Below are 16,541 nucleotides of genomic sequence, written 5' to 3'. Positions count from 1 at the left end.
TTGGTTATTCTCACGTCTCTTTAGTGGGAATAAACGTGGTTGCTAGAAAGTTTCGTCTAATTTGTTATTTGCTAATTGTATGATTGTTTTTGTTATCGTGAAAATGGCTTACAATAAGTAAAATATGCCCGCTTCCCTTCCCTGCGCGTCTATTGTATCTAACGGCGTCTTTGTCGTTTGGAAAAAAAAATCATAACAGACCTGCTGCAAAATTTCCAAATTTCATTTTCGGATTGAACACTTTGCGCTCAAAATATCACATTTCACCGTCATTAGATTATTTGTTACTTATAAGTAACAAATATAAGTATATTAGGGTAATGAATATCATATAATGACCACCAGATACACCTCAGAGGAAATTACTTTCATAAGTCTAAATTGTTTTGTTGTAATCAATAGTGTTATAGAAAACTTGTGCACCGCTTTCAACATTTGGAATTTGGCACTTTGCCATAATAATTCGTTATTGCAATATAAAATAGGATAAACGAATAGCCACCATATTGCACGGATTGAGAATCATGTCAGATGAAGATGTTTAATTTGATGTTCCTATCTCTGATTCAGAACCGATTAACGACTCACAAGTTTTTAAGACTTTATACAATGATATTTGTTTTTGTCTAATGTAATAAGGGTTGATTAAACACATTTCAAAACATCAAAGATAGAACACAATCATAGTAACACAAGTATGACGAATAGAACTCCTGTCAGCGTTGATCGTCTAAGTCTTAGGATATGTCAGGCCAATAGACCATTGAAGACAGGCCAAAAGGCCACTGAAGATATTGATTGATAACTTATACAGATGTATTATTTCATCTGCAAACTAATTACTTTGTACGCTATGATGTATGTTATCTTAAAAGGCACGCATAATTGCGCAGTCAGACAGAACAATCCAGATTCTCAATGTTAATGAATATAATAATTGCGAGTGGATTCGACTAGTTTAACAATTGACAAGTAAAATAGTTGTGTCAATTTTGAGTGCCATAGTATTTTTTCGACACAATTATAAACCATCATAGCTAACACATTTGTATGTATTTTTCTAGTGTTTTTCCAATTGTGGAACAAATTGACATAAATTGAATGTACTTTGATGTACTTTGTGATAGGTGCCAGCGGTTTACTCACGCGTTCGTAGGTTTAAGTTTGTGTGTGCAATACACTTATTACATTAAATGGTTATGACAATAGACGAAAATCAAAAGCAATCTGCCTTAGGAAATACCTGCTACGTGATCAAATTTAATAAAGAAATAGCCTACAAAATGTATGAAAACTCCCTGATTGAAAATATGGAAAAACGAACACGACCAATAAAAGTGTCACCTTTCATAAAAGTTGTCCACTGTGCAATATATACATAATAACATTAGATTAAGTAATTAAGTGATTGTAAGTGGGTAGTATCAGTATTGATGCAAGTTTAAATGTCACAGGCGTGTCTCAATCCATGGAGCTTATATAATAATGTACGACTGCCATATAAGGTGCGTTTGCTTACTAACGCGGTTTCGAGATAACAGTTAAGATATGTAATGATACGTGACTGAACGATATACATATGGTTTGTGTAATAATACGGAGTTATTAGAAAACGTAATTCCCGTAAAGTGAGTAAAAAAATAAATGTGTGGGTATTGTCTTGTGAGAACTAGTGGTCGTTTTATCGCGGACACAAAGTAGTATGGCAATTGTGATAAATGTTGATTGATCGACTAATTCACCACAGGATTCAAGTGTGTAACCTTCGAACATGCAGAACGTTATTAAAGTTTTCTCACTTGATCAAAAATTAATTGTGCGTCCATAGAGAGGTGTTGATATATCGGTAGCGGTGTAGATAGGAAATACATTTAAAACTTGTAAATATGCGCTCTTTATTGTGAAACTTGATCAGTTCCATGTGATAGAGTTAGTGTACAGTTTTACTACAAAGTATGTTTTACCAATTTGAGGCAGTCTACATAGACGGCGTAATTAAGCAACCAACCCAATATTACAACTTGTATCATAATATAAACATCTCGATTGATTTACAGTTATTTTAATGAAGAATTTAATCCTAAAAACACGAAGATTATTTAACAAAAAAAAAACGATAGCGTCGTTAAACTATAAAATGGCATTAATTGGCCACATCTTTGGCAATTTGTTTTAACGATTTCCGTAACGAAGTTAATGCATAACGAGTACCCGTACCCTCGACAACTGAATACGTTGATTGTGAATCGACGTTGTAGTGATTTTGTATTCACATTTGCTACCTTGTCCAGACGGATACAAGCAAAGCAAGTCGAGTTGGATTTGTATTGAACGTATAAGTGACAACGTAGTGCAATATAACTCACATAGAAGAACATTATTTTATTTGAGAATTACATTCCCCCTTTCCATTGGATTACGTCCACGCTGTGTACAGTTAGGCTAGGAGCTTCCGTACTAAATTGCATTACTCATTTCCTGCATAGTCGTGTGTACACAATTTGACTATCAATGGAAATGTTATAAAAGGATGTTCCAGTTGTGACACAGTTGTAGGAATATATTAATGTCATAATGTGACAGTGATAACATCTTCAGATACAGTAGACACTATAGGTAAAGACTGCCACACCACTATCATGTATTGATAATCCCACATTTAGGTCATCTGAAAATGCAACTACATTCAGACAATTAGCCGGCAAGAACAGTCGACACTAATAAAAACGAAGTAAATCATCCCAATTAATACCGTACTGACAAACTCCTATTGCATTGCCGATATCGACCAAGGACGCATTACTCTAATCTTTCCCATGAAAAGCGTGATAGTGTGATAATAATATTTGATAGTAGGGTCAGTTGTTTTTATACTGTTTAGAGATTTGTTGGATAACGGAGCATGCAATCTGTTCTTGATGTCCGATGAGACCCGCCCACACACGCACGCATTCACCTAATTACATGCAATTGTGGTAGAACCCATCACTTTACAATGATATCGTAGAAGCAATCAGTGATAAGACAAATGGCGTTGTAGAGTCACACTCCCTGTGGGCTGTAGTGGAATTATATGTGGTTATTACGAGGATACCTGTATGCACGAAAACAGTACAGCGACGAAAGTATCGAGCAGAGAAGGTAGATGCGACGCGTACTGCCCGAGTGCAAACTTTGAGGTATCCTCGTAATAACCTTATTCTTATACATCTTTTCCATCCAAGGATACATCATGGGAATGCCGAAATCCAAAAAGTTTAGAGCAGAATCAGCGATTGTCTTTGTATGGAATGCGGTCAAACTCTGGTGGCAGCCATATTTATTGTTATTATAAGAGAACGCTTACGCGTGCAATCATTCTATATTTGGAATTCGCATTTCCTTATAGGATAGGATGGAAATACTCCGTAAAATACCGCAAAAATATGGCAAGCTGTAACTTATGGCGTTACGGTGACAGATGTATAATAATATGCATTAGTTACACTAATATCCTCGAATCTATATGCAGAAGTTCTGCATAATTTGTTTTAAGTAGATTAATATACATTCAACATTTTTATATTCGTTCACCAAAATGGAAATTTAACTTATTAATGAACATTGACAATACAGTTGAACTAGATGTTTTATATTTCTTTGTGTTACTCATAGTAATGTTAAATCTATTCAACAAGTCGCTGCTATGTGTGGGTTTAAAATACGATGTTAAAACACACACTTCAAAAGAAATCCTTCAAGTCACATAGCTAAGCAACCAGGGAACCCGAAATGTCCAGTTCATCACCAATTTTGTTGACTGTTGTCTAGCAGACTAGGACAATTTTCCACAAACTGTGAAAGGATTAGGCATTTTTGAGGAAAAGTTGGTAAATATTTTTTCTAGAACAATTTTCTGACCTGATTACGAATATTTTGTTACAATGAAGTCATAATACAAAAACGGTTCTGCAAATTGCAATTTCCGGGTATGTGAATATTTTAAAACTTTAGCCAACCAGACACATTTTTTGATATTCATGAAATTTGCAGATTGATGACATATATTGACATAGTGTAGTGCAATGGTTTACTAAGTAGTGCTAAAGTATACGAGATTATGCGACTGCTGGATTGGATTTCAATGTTAAATAGTGTATTAAGTCGTAATAAAGAATAATTATTTAAATATTGTCAACAGCTGTTATAATTGTGATTGCATCTAGTTTAAATTTTATTAGAATATTTTAACCTCTGATGAACCTGATTTTTTGTTGTTTATGGTTCAAACCCTTCGATAAATCCGATCACTTGTATTGCCGCAATGCATGGATAAAAAACATAGTGTATTTTGCTAGGTACATGATAATGCTTTCAATGTCATTAACTGTCGGCGTATCAACTGATTTGAAATAAGCATGAGTTGAACAAATTCAAGGTCAATACTGATTTTTGCAACCCAATTCGTTAATCAATATTGTAAATTTGAGATTATATTTCTACATGTGTTATGTCACATACAAACACTATACAGAAGTGGAATCACAGAACGCAGCCATTTCGAGATGTTATATTTCAATGTAAGTCACTGTAAATGACATAGACGATTCGAAACGAGTGGGAAACAAAAAGATGTATAATAATAATGATGTTATCGCAAATATTGCAAAGTATGCAAACTAGTACGAGGTCACATCGACCTCCATTACGCGCTAGTCGAGCTCGTAGTATATGACTACTAGTATGCATATTAAAACGCAGTGTCCGAAAACTATGCACATTTTTAATGTTGGATTCTGTTTGACATTTTGACCTCATCAGCATCATTTAAGCCGTGTGAAGGTGTGCCGCTATAAATCTCAAATATGTTTCTGACTAGTAAAAAAATAATAATTGAAATAACAGAATTTATCTATGAGTAATTATGACAATACATGTTTGTTCCTACTGTTTAGCTGCGTTAGATTCTGAGGTATTCAAACCTCATAACACAATAACTTTCGACCCTGCGTTATTTTTTTGGATCCAGGGTTAACTATCAATGGCTGAAGAGAGCAAAACTCAAAATTCATGGACAACATCTTTTCTGCAAATGTATCAGTGTTGATCATTTTATAGTGAAGAACACGTGTGATCATTATCGATATTGACGAAACGAAATTTGTTTTGAACTCGAGACATTTCGTGAGTGTGTGAGTTGGTGGATGGGTGCATGCTATACAACAGTTATACATATTTACATATCAGCTCATGCATATTCATGAACCACAATATATATAACATTAAGACACTACACATACATGTAAGGCCCACATCAAATTATAGTGTATGGCGCTATCGCAGATCTTTGTCCTCGTACATTTATTGTGGTTAGTCTAAAGATCATGTGATGATCGGATAAAATGTGTTGACAAACTTTGAGACATAATTTTAATACATAATTATTAAAGTCATAAAAAATAAAAAATAGCTGTCATAAAAAATAGCTGTCGGGTCATTTGGAGCCTGTGGCCCCTTAACCGCATTTTCTAATCTGAATCATCGTTAATCTTTCCCACTTTCGCGCATATGCGTCAAAGATGTGGTTGCGTATGATGCGGGTTGTAAGTATCCTTTTGTTATCAAGCATGAACTACCTGTCTTCAGACTTGGTAGTACCAATGGGAGTGTCAAGAGGTCTATATATATATATATATATTTGTATTAAATCTGAAATAATTCATACAAAGCGAATGGGAATGCCAAACAGTGATTCGTATAACTTAAACTATATAGATCACACTTGTTGTGGGTTCTTTTCACGGGCCATAAAGGCATTGGAAATCATTAAGATGGTTATCGTTACAAGACGACAATGATCTCAGGCCAATAACAATTGGACATCTAAGAACCATAGAGAATTTATAAATAAGGGAACGAACACATTCATCATTCACGCACAGCACTAAATGACGCCAAATTTGAATTAACTGCAATGTGCGGACGCACACTTTAATACAAAGAGCAAACAAAAGTTTGACAGTAAATACACAAATAGCTTCACAAAATCGGCTAAATAAATATTACTGCATTGCTTAAATATTTTAGACGGTTCCGATAAACGTAACCGCGGTCGAAATATGCAGGTAAGGCATGGGGAAACTGAAACCTGGCTGTTTGTGCGTGTAAGGCAGATGTACTATACCGGACGTAACGATGTCGAACTGCAGCAACAAACGTGGCGACAAACTTCAGACGGCTTGGTTTCCAGGGGTGGCTCACATCACGAGGACGCTGTACAGTACTATAGCTGACACCAGGACGACCAGAGAGTGAATTCTCAATCCGGAGTTCAATGGTGACGTTATCTGTGTTATACCGTACTTCTGGTTGATCGTCCAACACGCCAACCAAGGCACGCTTTCTTGTTCAATTTATTGTGGACCATATGTAAATCAAGATGACACCCCTTTGTTTACACTGCTCATTTCTAATTGGTCGAAACCAGAAGAATTGCGAGAAACTACCACATCAGGTGCGACAGGAATGTTATGCAAAATGACAGAAATGCAAAACCGAGTTTGTTGACCCGGCTAACCAAATTCACCAAAGTTTATTAACCTCAAATTCATTCTGATTTTCGGGAATCAAGTCTTCGGTACCATAGTATTTGGAGACAAATCTCACCCCAGGTAAATTCTTTGTCGTCCAATCAGGCTGCTCCCCTTGCGAAGAATGTAACAATTCGTGCATGCAATATATGTATTAAGTATTTCTTTATTTCTCCACCTATAACAAGTCACAAAGTATTCCCCTTTCTATGTAAATCATGTATGCATTTAAAAGCTTATAAGCCTAACAGGGAGGGCGTAATACTTGGAAATAAATTAAACTTTGGATTCCTGACAGTATGCTTTGTTGAGTAAAATTGTCCCACAACTACTTTATTCACAAGCAGTACATAAGCCGCACACAAAATACAACATGATCATAAGCAATACAAAGTTACATTTGTCCAAAGTAAATCCTGAGCTGAGACCATGACAACATAAGAGTTCCCCTGAAAAAGTTTGTTTTCCAGATAACTTAGTAAAACATTAATCAAAACACAATGGGTAAAAACGTATTATTAAAAAGTAGATCCAACTCTAGATATAACACTCGTTGACTGATATGGCAGGAAATGTTGAATATCACATATAACGCACAAATATTGTAACATCCTAACTGATATCACGTGCTATCTTCACTGGAATTAGTTGATTCATGATGCTAAAAGTGTGCTTGAAAACTTTATTTTAGATAGAGATGCAGGTTCGTGGGCACTTGGGAAGGACATTTTTTTTTGCTTTTTATTATCCAAACAGTCTTGGCTATAGACTGTTAAAATTTTGTAGAATTGTGAATAGTGGAACATACTCAAAAAACGATTTTAAAATATAGATAACAGGTGCAAACATTCTCTCTTTTGAATGCTAAGCAAGATTTAGCAAAGATGTACATAGATAATAAAAAAGAAACATGGCAAAAAAAAATGACGGGATCTCCATATTATGCACTGTATTTAACTATTAACAAAACGATAATACATTTAAATTTGGAACTGTTACAGCCATTTTAATTATGAGCATTAGCAAACTTCTTAATGAGTGAATTGTTATGCAAATTAGTAATTATCTCAGCTTCTTTTTAGTGCACATCCCAGAACTTTAAAGCGCGGTAGTCGAGATATATGGGTCTCATATAAACAAAGATGGCGACTTTGACTGTTGCGCAGATCAACGAGTACGAACTGACACGTTTCCAAGCTGTAATTAAGTAATTTTCATGTGATTGGAAGGTATCGAAGGAGTCACCGGCGGTAGTCAATGCAAGTCGCGCCCAGGTCAAACCTCATACTTGTGATTTCCATTTGAAGAGCGCATTGGTTTGTGGGAAAATCAATGTTTATCAACACAAATGTCGAACATGCGCAGCGCGACCGCGCTTTAAAAAACCTAGCTCCTCGACGCTTTGACCCTTTGTTTTGAAATTTTCACAAATGATTGACAATGTGTTTATCTTCAAAACGCCGTCGGGCAGTGTTTTTCGTTGAACAACTAGCATGGGTGTTAATTTATGCATAAACTTGAAATAGTGAAATTTGAGCTGCTGCCCTGCAAAATTGACAACTGGCAGACAGTTTTCAAGACTGCACTTTCTTCATATTAAACAGATGTACCCATAAACCAATTTTGACAGGAAACAAAAGCATGGTTTAGAAGGTATTTTTTTAAAATCACTTTTGACCAAAAAAGCACATTTTTGTGCACATTTCAAACTACAGTGTCCATAAGTCATTTCCTGTCAGCTTGGGGTGTATTCTACTGATTTCCTGTTGACTCAGGGGGTTCTGCCTTTAATTAGATGCAAGAGCCAAGAAGGTGTGAATTAAGAACTTAATCCATTGTTTTCAAGGGTCCAGCCCAGTCCTTTGTTATTATGTGTGGTTCTTTGTTTTCGTAACCCAAGCTGTTTTTCCTAATTGTTTTCTTTGTTCAACTGCATAACATTGTGCATATAACCAAGGAATCTCCCAGTATACCAGTTTACTAGGTCGTGACAACATGTACCATATTGCAGCCACAAGGAAAGTAGGCAATGTAGAGTTGTTTCTGTTGGCTGATCCCAACAAGCCATCCAACAACACGAGTCAGTGGAATAATACTTTGGATATTCAAATTACGGGATGGCACTCTCATTAGGAGGACAATAGGCGACACAATAGACCCCATCAACTCAATGAAAGGATTCGAAGTGAAGACGAAACATTCACGTAATTTCAAAGGACACAGACTACGGCTATTTAACACGACAAATATGACCTTTGACATCGACTATGAGACAAGCAATATGGCTGTAGTAGCCAAAACATTCGATATTTTTTTCAATAATGTTTATCTGGCTATAACGGAAAAATAGCGGTAAATTACCGCACTTAGTTTACTTCCTGTCATTAATTGGATTAAACTGGAGAGCAGCGCTGCTGGCGATCAGGTAAAAACCTTCCAAATGTTGGCGTTATTTTGGCTGCTAATAATGCGTTCATGATCTGAAAGGTCATCGATTGTGTGACCTTTTTGTTTTTAACTTTCTTAAACCGAGCGCACACGATCAACTTTCGCTCGCTGTCAACTGATTTTATCGTTGTCAAAACTGCACTATTTGACTGTAACAGCATATACGCTATGTACACTGTTGTGAAAAATTGTGAATCCTATTGGATTTTTTACGGTAAATATGGCAATCAACGTTGCATGATTTTAGTGCAGTCTCTCTTGAGTGTGAATGACAAAGTCATTAAGTGTCTATTTCAGAGTGAACATAAGTGGAATTAAACAAAGCAAGTACACATTTTGCCGGTTTTTCGTCTTATTCACGGCACTCCAGTGCAATTGTATAGGCGAACAATACCAACTCAAGTTCAATGAAAACGATATGCAAATTAGGTATTGGCGGCCATCTTGACCATCCATTTCTGGCGATGAAATACTAACAACATTTTAAAATTCATACAATAAGCTTTGCGAAAATATATAGTTTTGTGGACAAAGGAGGTCATTTTGGTTTCCTAATTAACGAATTAAAATACCTGTCAGGTAAACTCTACCTTAAGGGAGCTCCATCGGGAAAAGCCATTGTGTTAGTCCTCTCAAATTGTACCAAGCATTGTCTTCACCACCTTGCCAAGCCGTGTGCAACCTAGGCTGCCACTTATGAGTCCATTTTTCTGGCAGGATTGTGACGTATTATTGGAAAGGTATGGCGAATATGAGTTCTGTGCAGGTAATAACAATAATGTAATATATCATTCTTTCATAGAAAAAACATCTATGGAATACAAGAAAGCGTTAAAGGATAAGTTGTTTGGAGGTAGTTTCGATCCATCCTTTCGTCCTGTTATCAACGAATCTGACCCAGTTGTCGTCAAGTTACGATACACTCCAACCCAGATTGTAGCTTTGGTGAGTAATTGCGCATTGATAAACTCAGTTCAGTGGATCATATGTTGAATTGTATGGCGTACTAACGATTTGTGAAACAGAACAACAACATCAATTCCTTGATAGTTTAACCGGGTTCATAAGAAGTTCAATTCAAACGTCGATTTCATAATATAAATTAGGAATATGTGGCTGTCTGTAAAACTGAAAGCTGATTACATGCTTTCTGGTGATTCTCACTAATCATATTGGTATTCGAAATATGTCTCCGAAAGCTGATTATGGGAGTAGCACGACACACTAGAACACGCAAAGCGCACGTACAGCTTGTGTGAGTTGTCTCTGGTTGAGTTGGTATGATTATCTCACATGAATTTTCCATTTACACAAAAGTTCATATTCGTACTTCAAATTTATCTCTACCTTTACAGGATGAAATTCGTCAAATCCTCACAACGGTAGCCACAGTGCACATGGTAGGTTAACAGCATTGTCTTTTAATAAATTTCACATGCCGTTTTTTTTATTTGAGGGTTTCAGAAACATGTTCAGGAGCTGGTAAAAATAAATCCGGCATAATGAATTGAATAGCATTAAAATAAACTAAAGCCAAATATTTGTAATTCTTTATAGACCTGGCACGATGACTATCTTAACTGGAATTCATCTGAATATGGAGGATTACAAGTGTTAAGACTGAGCAGCTCAACAGTATGGACGCCCCCTATTGTGCTCCGAAACAGGTGAGGTTTAAAATGGCTGGTTCCCGCCTCTCAAGTGTCATGGCGTACCAAGCCACAAGAGGCCGGTAACTAGTAACGGTTCCGGCATTCTGATTGGTCCGTCACTTTTATCTTTGCTGGTTCTATTTCCCTTGGTTCCCTGACGTCAGCTCATAGGCTCGTGAGCCTACTAGTAGTCTCCTTGTACACTTGGGCGAATATAAAACTGTTTCTTTTGTTATAAATTGGCACAGAAACAGTGAGAAATGCCAGAAACAGGCAGAATGTATGGGAATGGCGTAATGAAGACTTGTTTACAGAAAACGAATATAAGAATGTTTTCAAATTACGTCACTTAGTCACGTGACTTTGGGCCGGAATCCCGGCATAGTGGAACAATATGGCGATTATCAGTTACCTGCGTCCCACTTGCCATTCGAAAGGGACGTCGGGATTCGGGAACCAGCGAAAGGTTTATACTGATGTTGGTGGCGCACTGTTCACGTAAACAAAACATCTTTGTGCAAGTGCTGGTGGCGCACTTGTCCTTGATACCTAAACACTGCTACATTGAGCACTATGTAAATCACGCGCCATTGTAGGACCTTGGAACTTTACATGATGGCGAGTAAAAAAACATTGTATATTAGAATCTTATATTGAACATTTTATTTCAACAGCGCCGACAAAGAGCATTTTATGGTGGATACACTTCTCACGATATTCAATGACGGCAGTGTTTTGTGGTACGCCTCGGTCACTCTAAACACGTTCTGTTCGTTGGATTTATTCTTTTTCCCGGTTGACGAACAAATGTGCACCCAGGAGTTCGGGATGCGAATTCCAGCGGGTCTTCTCGGGATGGATTACTTGGATTTGAAATTGATGAACGACGAGTACAGCGTCCCAGACTACCAAAACATCAACCAATTGTCACGTGATTGGGGGTTAAGAAACATGCACATCTACGTCAACGAGAAGTTCGAGTTCTTCGGACCTGTTTACTTCATCGTGGCCGAACTACATCTCTATCGTGTATCCTTCTTCTATTTAATGAACCTTGTTATTCCGTGTACTCTGATCTTTCTTCTCACTCTCTTCGGATTCTGTCTCCCGCCGGACTCAGGAGAAAAGGTGATTCCTGCAGAGAAGTTGTCTGTGTTCATTTGCGGCTCCCGGTGTCACGTGATATCTTTGTCCGTTTACGTCATAAATCCGCCATATTGTTCGTCACAGTTTATGATAATTATATCATAATGTTACTGCAAACTGTGACGTCGCTTGACACAGATTAATGGGCGAGGGTCGTCGCGACGTGTTGTCGTGTTGATATGGGCCCCATGTGACGTATACAACGCGTGTAAAATACTTTTATTACACGACAGTTGTATTGTCGACGAAATGTGATTGAAAAACCTTTGAATCTTGGGTAATTTAAAAAAAAAAATCAAATCTGAATGTTTGCAAGGTATACTGATCAAAACCTGACGCGCTTCTCCACTAATCGTTTAAATTATTACAATCATTTTTCTTTGAATATGTATATGTCTGTGTCTTTTATCAGAATATGTTGTTTGCGTTCACTTTTTGGATAGCCATAACTGTGGAATGTGTAAATTATTCCAAATTCCAATTCCAAGTGTCCGCTAATTAGTACTTATTTGATTGATCATATTGATGTCAGAATTATCATAGATAAGGATCTACATTAATTTTCATATCGATAGATGATTAGTGGATTTGCTGCATTGATTTTTTTAAATTGTCATGAAATCTGTTTTGTGACCAATGTTATCGTTCCGTGAAATATTAGACTATGCGATGTATTGATTATTTTAAATACATGGCCGTTGATAGAACTCTTAAAATAATTAGATACAGCTATGAATTCTAAAAATTATAGAATGTTCATTTTGAGTAAAATTTGTCAAAAATGTCGCAGTGGCAAATTGAAAGTAGTCTCATTCTACATTAAAGTATAATCTAGTGTGCATCTCAGACTAATATTATTGGAATTTTATTCGCTTCAAACATGACTGTTGCGATATGGGTCCATCTTCCATCGCCAACTCAACAGAAATTCCTACATACGATTAGTTGATTTGACGACCCCTAACTCAATCATGATCAAAACACATACTCGGTAAAATACTCTATAGTCAAAAAATACCTGGCGCGGATAACTTACAAATGCATATATTATATTGCGCATATTACTTTGATTGCTAAATGCTTCAAACGTTGCTGACAATACAAGAGGCACGAGACAATGGTAACACACTTGGACTTAGAACGAGCTTGCTGACGTCATCAGACTGAATATCACGTGTGTACGATACCTGCAAATGACATATTATGAGTTGGTTAGCTTATTACAAGCAGCTTTACAATTTTTCACATGTACCACAACTCGTTGCTTTAAATTGTCCTATCCTACAAGTCGCGCCCTCCAGCGACACTTGTGTGAGACAAAATGGCGTGCAATAATAGATGAAAGCAACGTTGTCCAAGGAAACAAATGTTTTGTTGAGTGGTCATTCGTCGTTAATAATAAAGTTAATTTCCCAAAAACGTTGTTTTAGCAACGGACTACGACATTCTAACAGAATATCTTTAATCTTGCTAGGTGGGACTGAGCGTTACTATAATATTGATATGTAATGCAATGGCTTTTATGACGCCCTCTGCGGCAGCTGGTGTTTCTATGTTAGGTGAGAATCAACTTGTTTACATCTTTTTTGTGATCGATGCTTTATAATCAATAATCATGTTTCCGGTTCTTATATCACTTTTTCTACATCGCATGACATAGCTAAGGTCAAATCTGGGATTCAACATGATGCCGGAAGCGAGGAATGTAGAACGTGTTACTCAAGAGAGTTAAATACGAGTCTATGCATGAATGGCGGCAAATATTACAGTAATACTAGGAATCAGATGAAATTAAGAATGTGATTTTTGTTTCGTCGTAAAAGTGTTTAATCCTTTTTATACAGCGTTGGTAAACATCTTGACGATGATTCTGGTGGCTGTCTTTACGGGTATGAACGTGATAGTGCTGACATATTGGTATCGTGGTCCCGAATGTCGTCCGATCCCGCAGTGGATGAGAACAGTTGTGTTGAAATATTTAGCGAGACTCCTCTGTATGAAGAACGAAGTTTTACAAGTCACTAAAAAAAGTAAGGACAAACTAAGTCGTATATGTGGAGCCACATTGTTACATGCATGCTGCACAATGTGTTAACTATTTTGATAAATATTTTGGTTCTCATTTGTTTTGAAAAAAAGTTTAATTATTCCCTTTTCATGCATAATTTTTATGTTTTACACAGGGGAGAGTGAGCGACGACACAGTCAGATCTTTAAGACAAACGTGTCACTGCGCACGCTCAATGACGAAGGCTGCAGTCGTCTGCTGGATAACGAATGTTTCGAGCTTAAAAATGGGACCAACAGAAAAGTTCGGTCGACTCGTGATTTCTCGAGTGTTTTACAGAACACGGCCTCAACTAGTCAGGGATCTATGGACGGCACATGCGTACAAATACTGGATGACATAAGCAGCAATCTCAATTATTTGGTTGTGAAATCAATGGAAGAACAGAAAGAAGATAAAGTACGGAAGGAATGGAGGAAGTTCGCCATGATTCTCAACCGATTTTTTCTATTGGCGTTTGTTGGGCTTGTCCTGCTTGAGATTATGTATCTGTTTTTACAAATAGACGCTTCCAGCAAAAACAACTTCTAACTACCATGCTGAGAGCCGATTGCCTGCTATTGGGACCGGGCTGGGAACAGAACTTAGCGGTGCTAAAGGTGCAACAAAAAAATCAGAGTGCATATAACCGAAACATTCTTCAAGGTGGTTGAACAGCCGAGCAAATATTAGTCGAAGATTTCGTTATTATAATGTACCAATTACTCAACATTACTTTTGATGCAACCCATACAAATGGGCAGGTTTGTTTGTTTGTTCATTAAAATGTAGCCACATATTGGAACTCAAACATTTTCATTTCTTTATCGTCATTTAGGTTTTTTGTATGATACATTTATTTGCAAAATACTTAAACATAAATCCAATTCAACATCTGAAGAGCATAATGCGGTACTTAGAGTAATCACATTAAAGACATGTAACAACATTTGGGACAAAAAGTTGTTCTTAGTTAATTATCAATATGTTAATTCATGTTAAAAATAGTTTAATAGATCCTTTAAAAACTGACGTCACTAGACATTACGTCATATGGTTAATCACTTGTGAAGACGTTCGATTCGGACAAAGAAACAAGTAAACACAAAGTAAAATAACGACAAGCGTATTTAGTAATTATTCTGTTGTGTCATTGGAATGATTTAATAGGCTTCCTTGAGAATCAAACTAAACTAGTCAGGTTGGAATTGTTAATATCGTTTAAGCACATAGTTTACATTTGATTATACACATGAACGACGACGTGGGGTGCAAATGAATCTGGGCCAAGTCAAGAAATAACTACTAAATGGACAGAGGACGAACAGTTGAAGAAAGACGCAGTTATATAAACATTTCAAACCACCATGTGTCTGTTCTAAAAAAAAACAAACTTCGCAGTTCATACATGCATAACGTTGATTGTTAAACAAACATGTGATGTTATTAATTCTGGTATGCAAAATTATATGTGAGTAAAAAAAAACAAGAATTGATGAAGTCTACGCTGTGTAGTATTACGAACATTTGTAACGGTATGGATAAAGACCCTTATAAGACTTTTATGAACAATGATAGTGATTTTACATTTATTTGTTTTAATAAATAATTAGAACAATTTATTTAATTATATTTTGTGCCCTCATGGTCGATTATTTTCACGGAAGTGATTTAGGTCACTTCACTTGTTAGTTGTGCACACCTCACCTGAACAGTTTATTCTTTTATGTTACTTTTATATCTGGTTGACCTTCGACCTCTAACAATCTTAAACTCGTGGGCTGTTAACTGCTGATTGTCGATTACACGGTTGCTATATGATCAATACCACTAGATTCCACATTGGATCGCCATTTGCTGTAAGGATGAGGTCACACACATATCCAAAATACAACTATTAAATTAAATGTTTTTTGTCAACATTCCACCTACTTATAATTTCTATTCTAATCTCGGCGACAATCAGATTTTTTTATTTGAGAATGGCTTGCCAGAATTGCTAAAATCAACGACAGAATGGTCACAAAATGCAAGTAAACAGAATATACACTCAAATTAATGTCACACACAAATTTAATTTGGGTTTTAGCATGAATTGTAAAAACATCACTACATTATTTCGAGCAATTGTCTCAAACATTCGTTGATAACTATTATGACACTAACTAACTTTTCAATTTTAGGAACACCATGTCTGGCCGCCATCGGTGCAGGCTTACGTTGAGTCTTGCAAGTAGCGGCTAACAAGCGTGTCAAATTCCAACATATGATTGGCACTGAATCGATGTCACCACAGGTTCATGCTTTTTTTACTTTTGTTCATTAAAACCTATTCATGGATGATAACTGGGTGGCTAAAATCACGTAAAATATCTGATAAGATGTCGTCAAGAACGAAGTGACCATCTTGCCTCCCCATATACTGTATCTAAATACTGATATATACATGAATTGGATTACGAGTTGTGCAGGTACATAACTGATGATGAAAACAAGAAACAAGTTGCGCGATATTATAAACGGTTGAATCCAGCAATAATAACAAAATACTTTTTCAATACCAAACCACAAAGTGAGGAATGAGAAGATGTCTTAAGCATAGGAACTATGACAAAAGGCTCAAACGGACAAGATGTCACAATAGCTGCATTTTGGAACTGTCAATGCACATGTTTTGAA

General features: G+C 36.5%; 1 protein-coding gene across 1 annotated transcript in view; it reads left to right on the top strand.

Annotated features, from left to right (window-relative positions):
• LOC102805399 (neuronal acetylcholine receptor subunit alpha-9-like) overlaps window positions 1–15,494 on the top strand; it is a 29,665-nt gene extending 14,171 nt beyond the window's left edge. The window contains exons 2-8 of the mRNA XM_085500612.1: window positions 9,820–9,962; window positions 10,373–10,417; window positions 10,575–10,684; window positions 11,344–11,797; window positions 13,290–13,374; window positions 13,660–13,845; window positions 13,999–15,494. Coding sequence (XP_085356738.1) covers window positions 9,820–9,962; window positions 10,373–10,417; window positions 10,575–10,684; window positions 11,344–11,797; window positions 13,290–13,374; window positions 13,660–13,845; window positions 13,999–14,414 — 1,439 coding nt within the window. The 3' untranslated portion in view covers window positions 14,415–15,494. The remainder of the gene's footprint in view (window positions 1–9,819; window positions 9,963–10,372; window positions 10,418–10,574; window positions 10,685–11,343; window positions 11,798–13,289; window positions 13,375–13,659; window positions 13,846–13,998) is intronic.
• Window positions 15,495–16,541: the final 1,047 nt, after the last annotated feature.

This window comes from Saccoglossus kowalevskii, chromosome 6 (genome assembly GCF_978046115.1).
Source record: "Saccoglossus kowalevskii chromosome 6, keSacKowa6.1, whole genome shotgun sequence".
Classification (NCBI taxonomy): Eukaryota; Metazoa; Hemichordata; class Enteropneusta; family Harrimaniidae; genus Saccoglossus; species Saccoglossus kowalevskii.
This window is presented reverse-complemented; position numbering and strand designations above follow the sequence as displayed.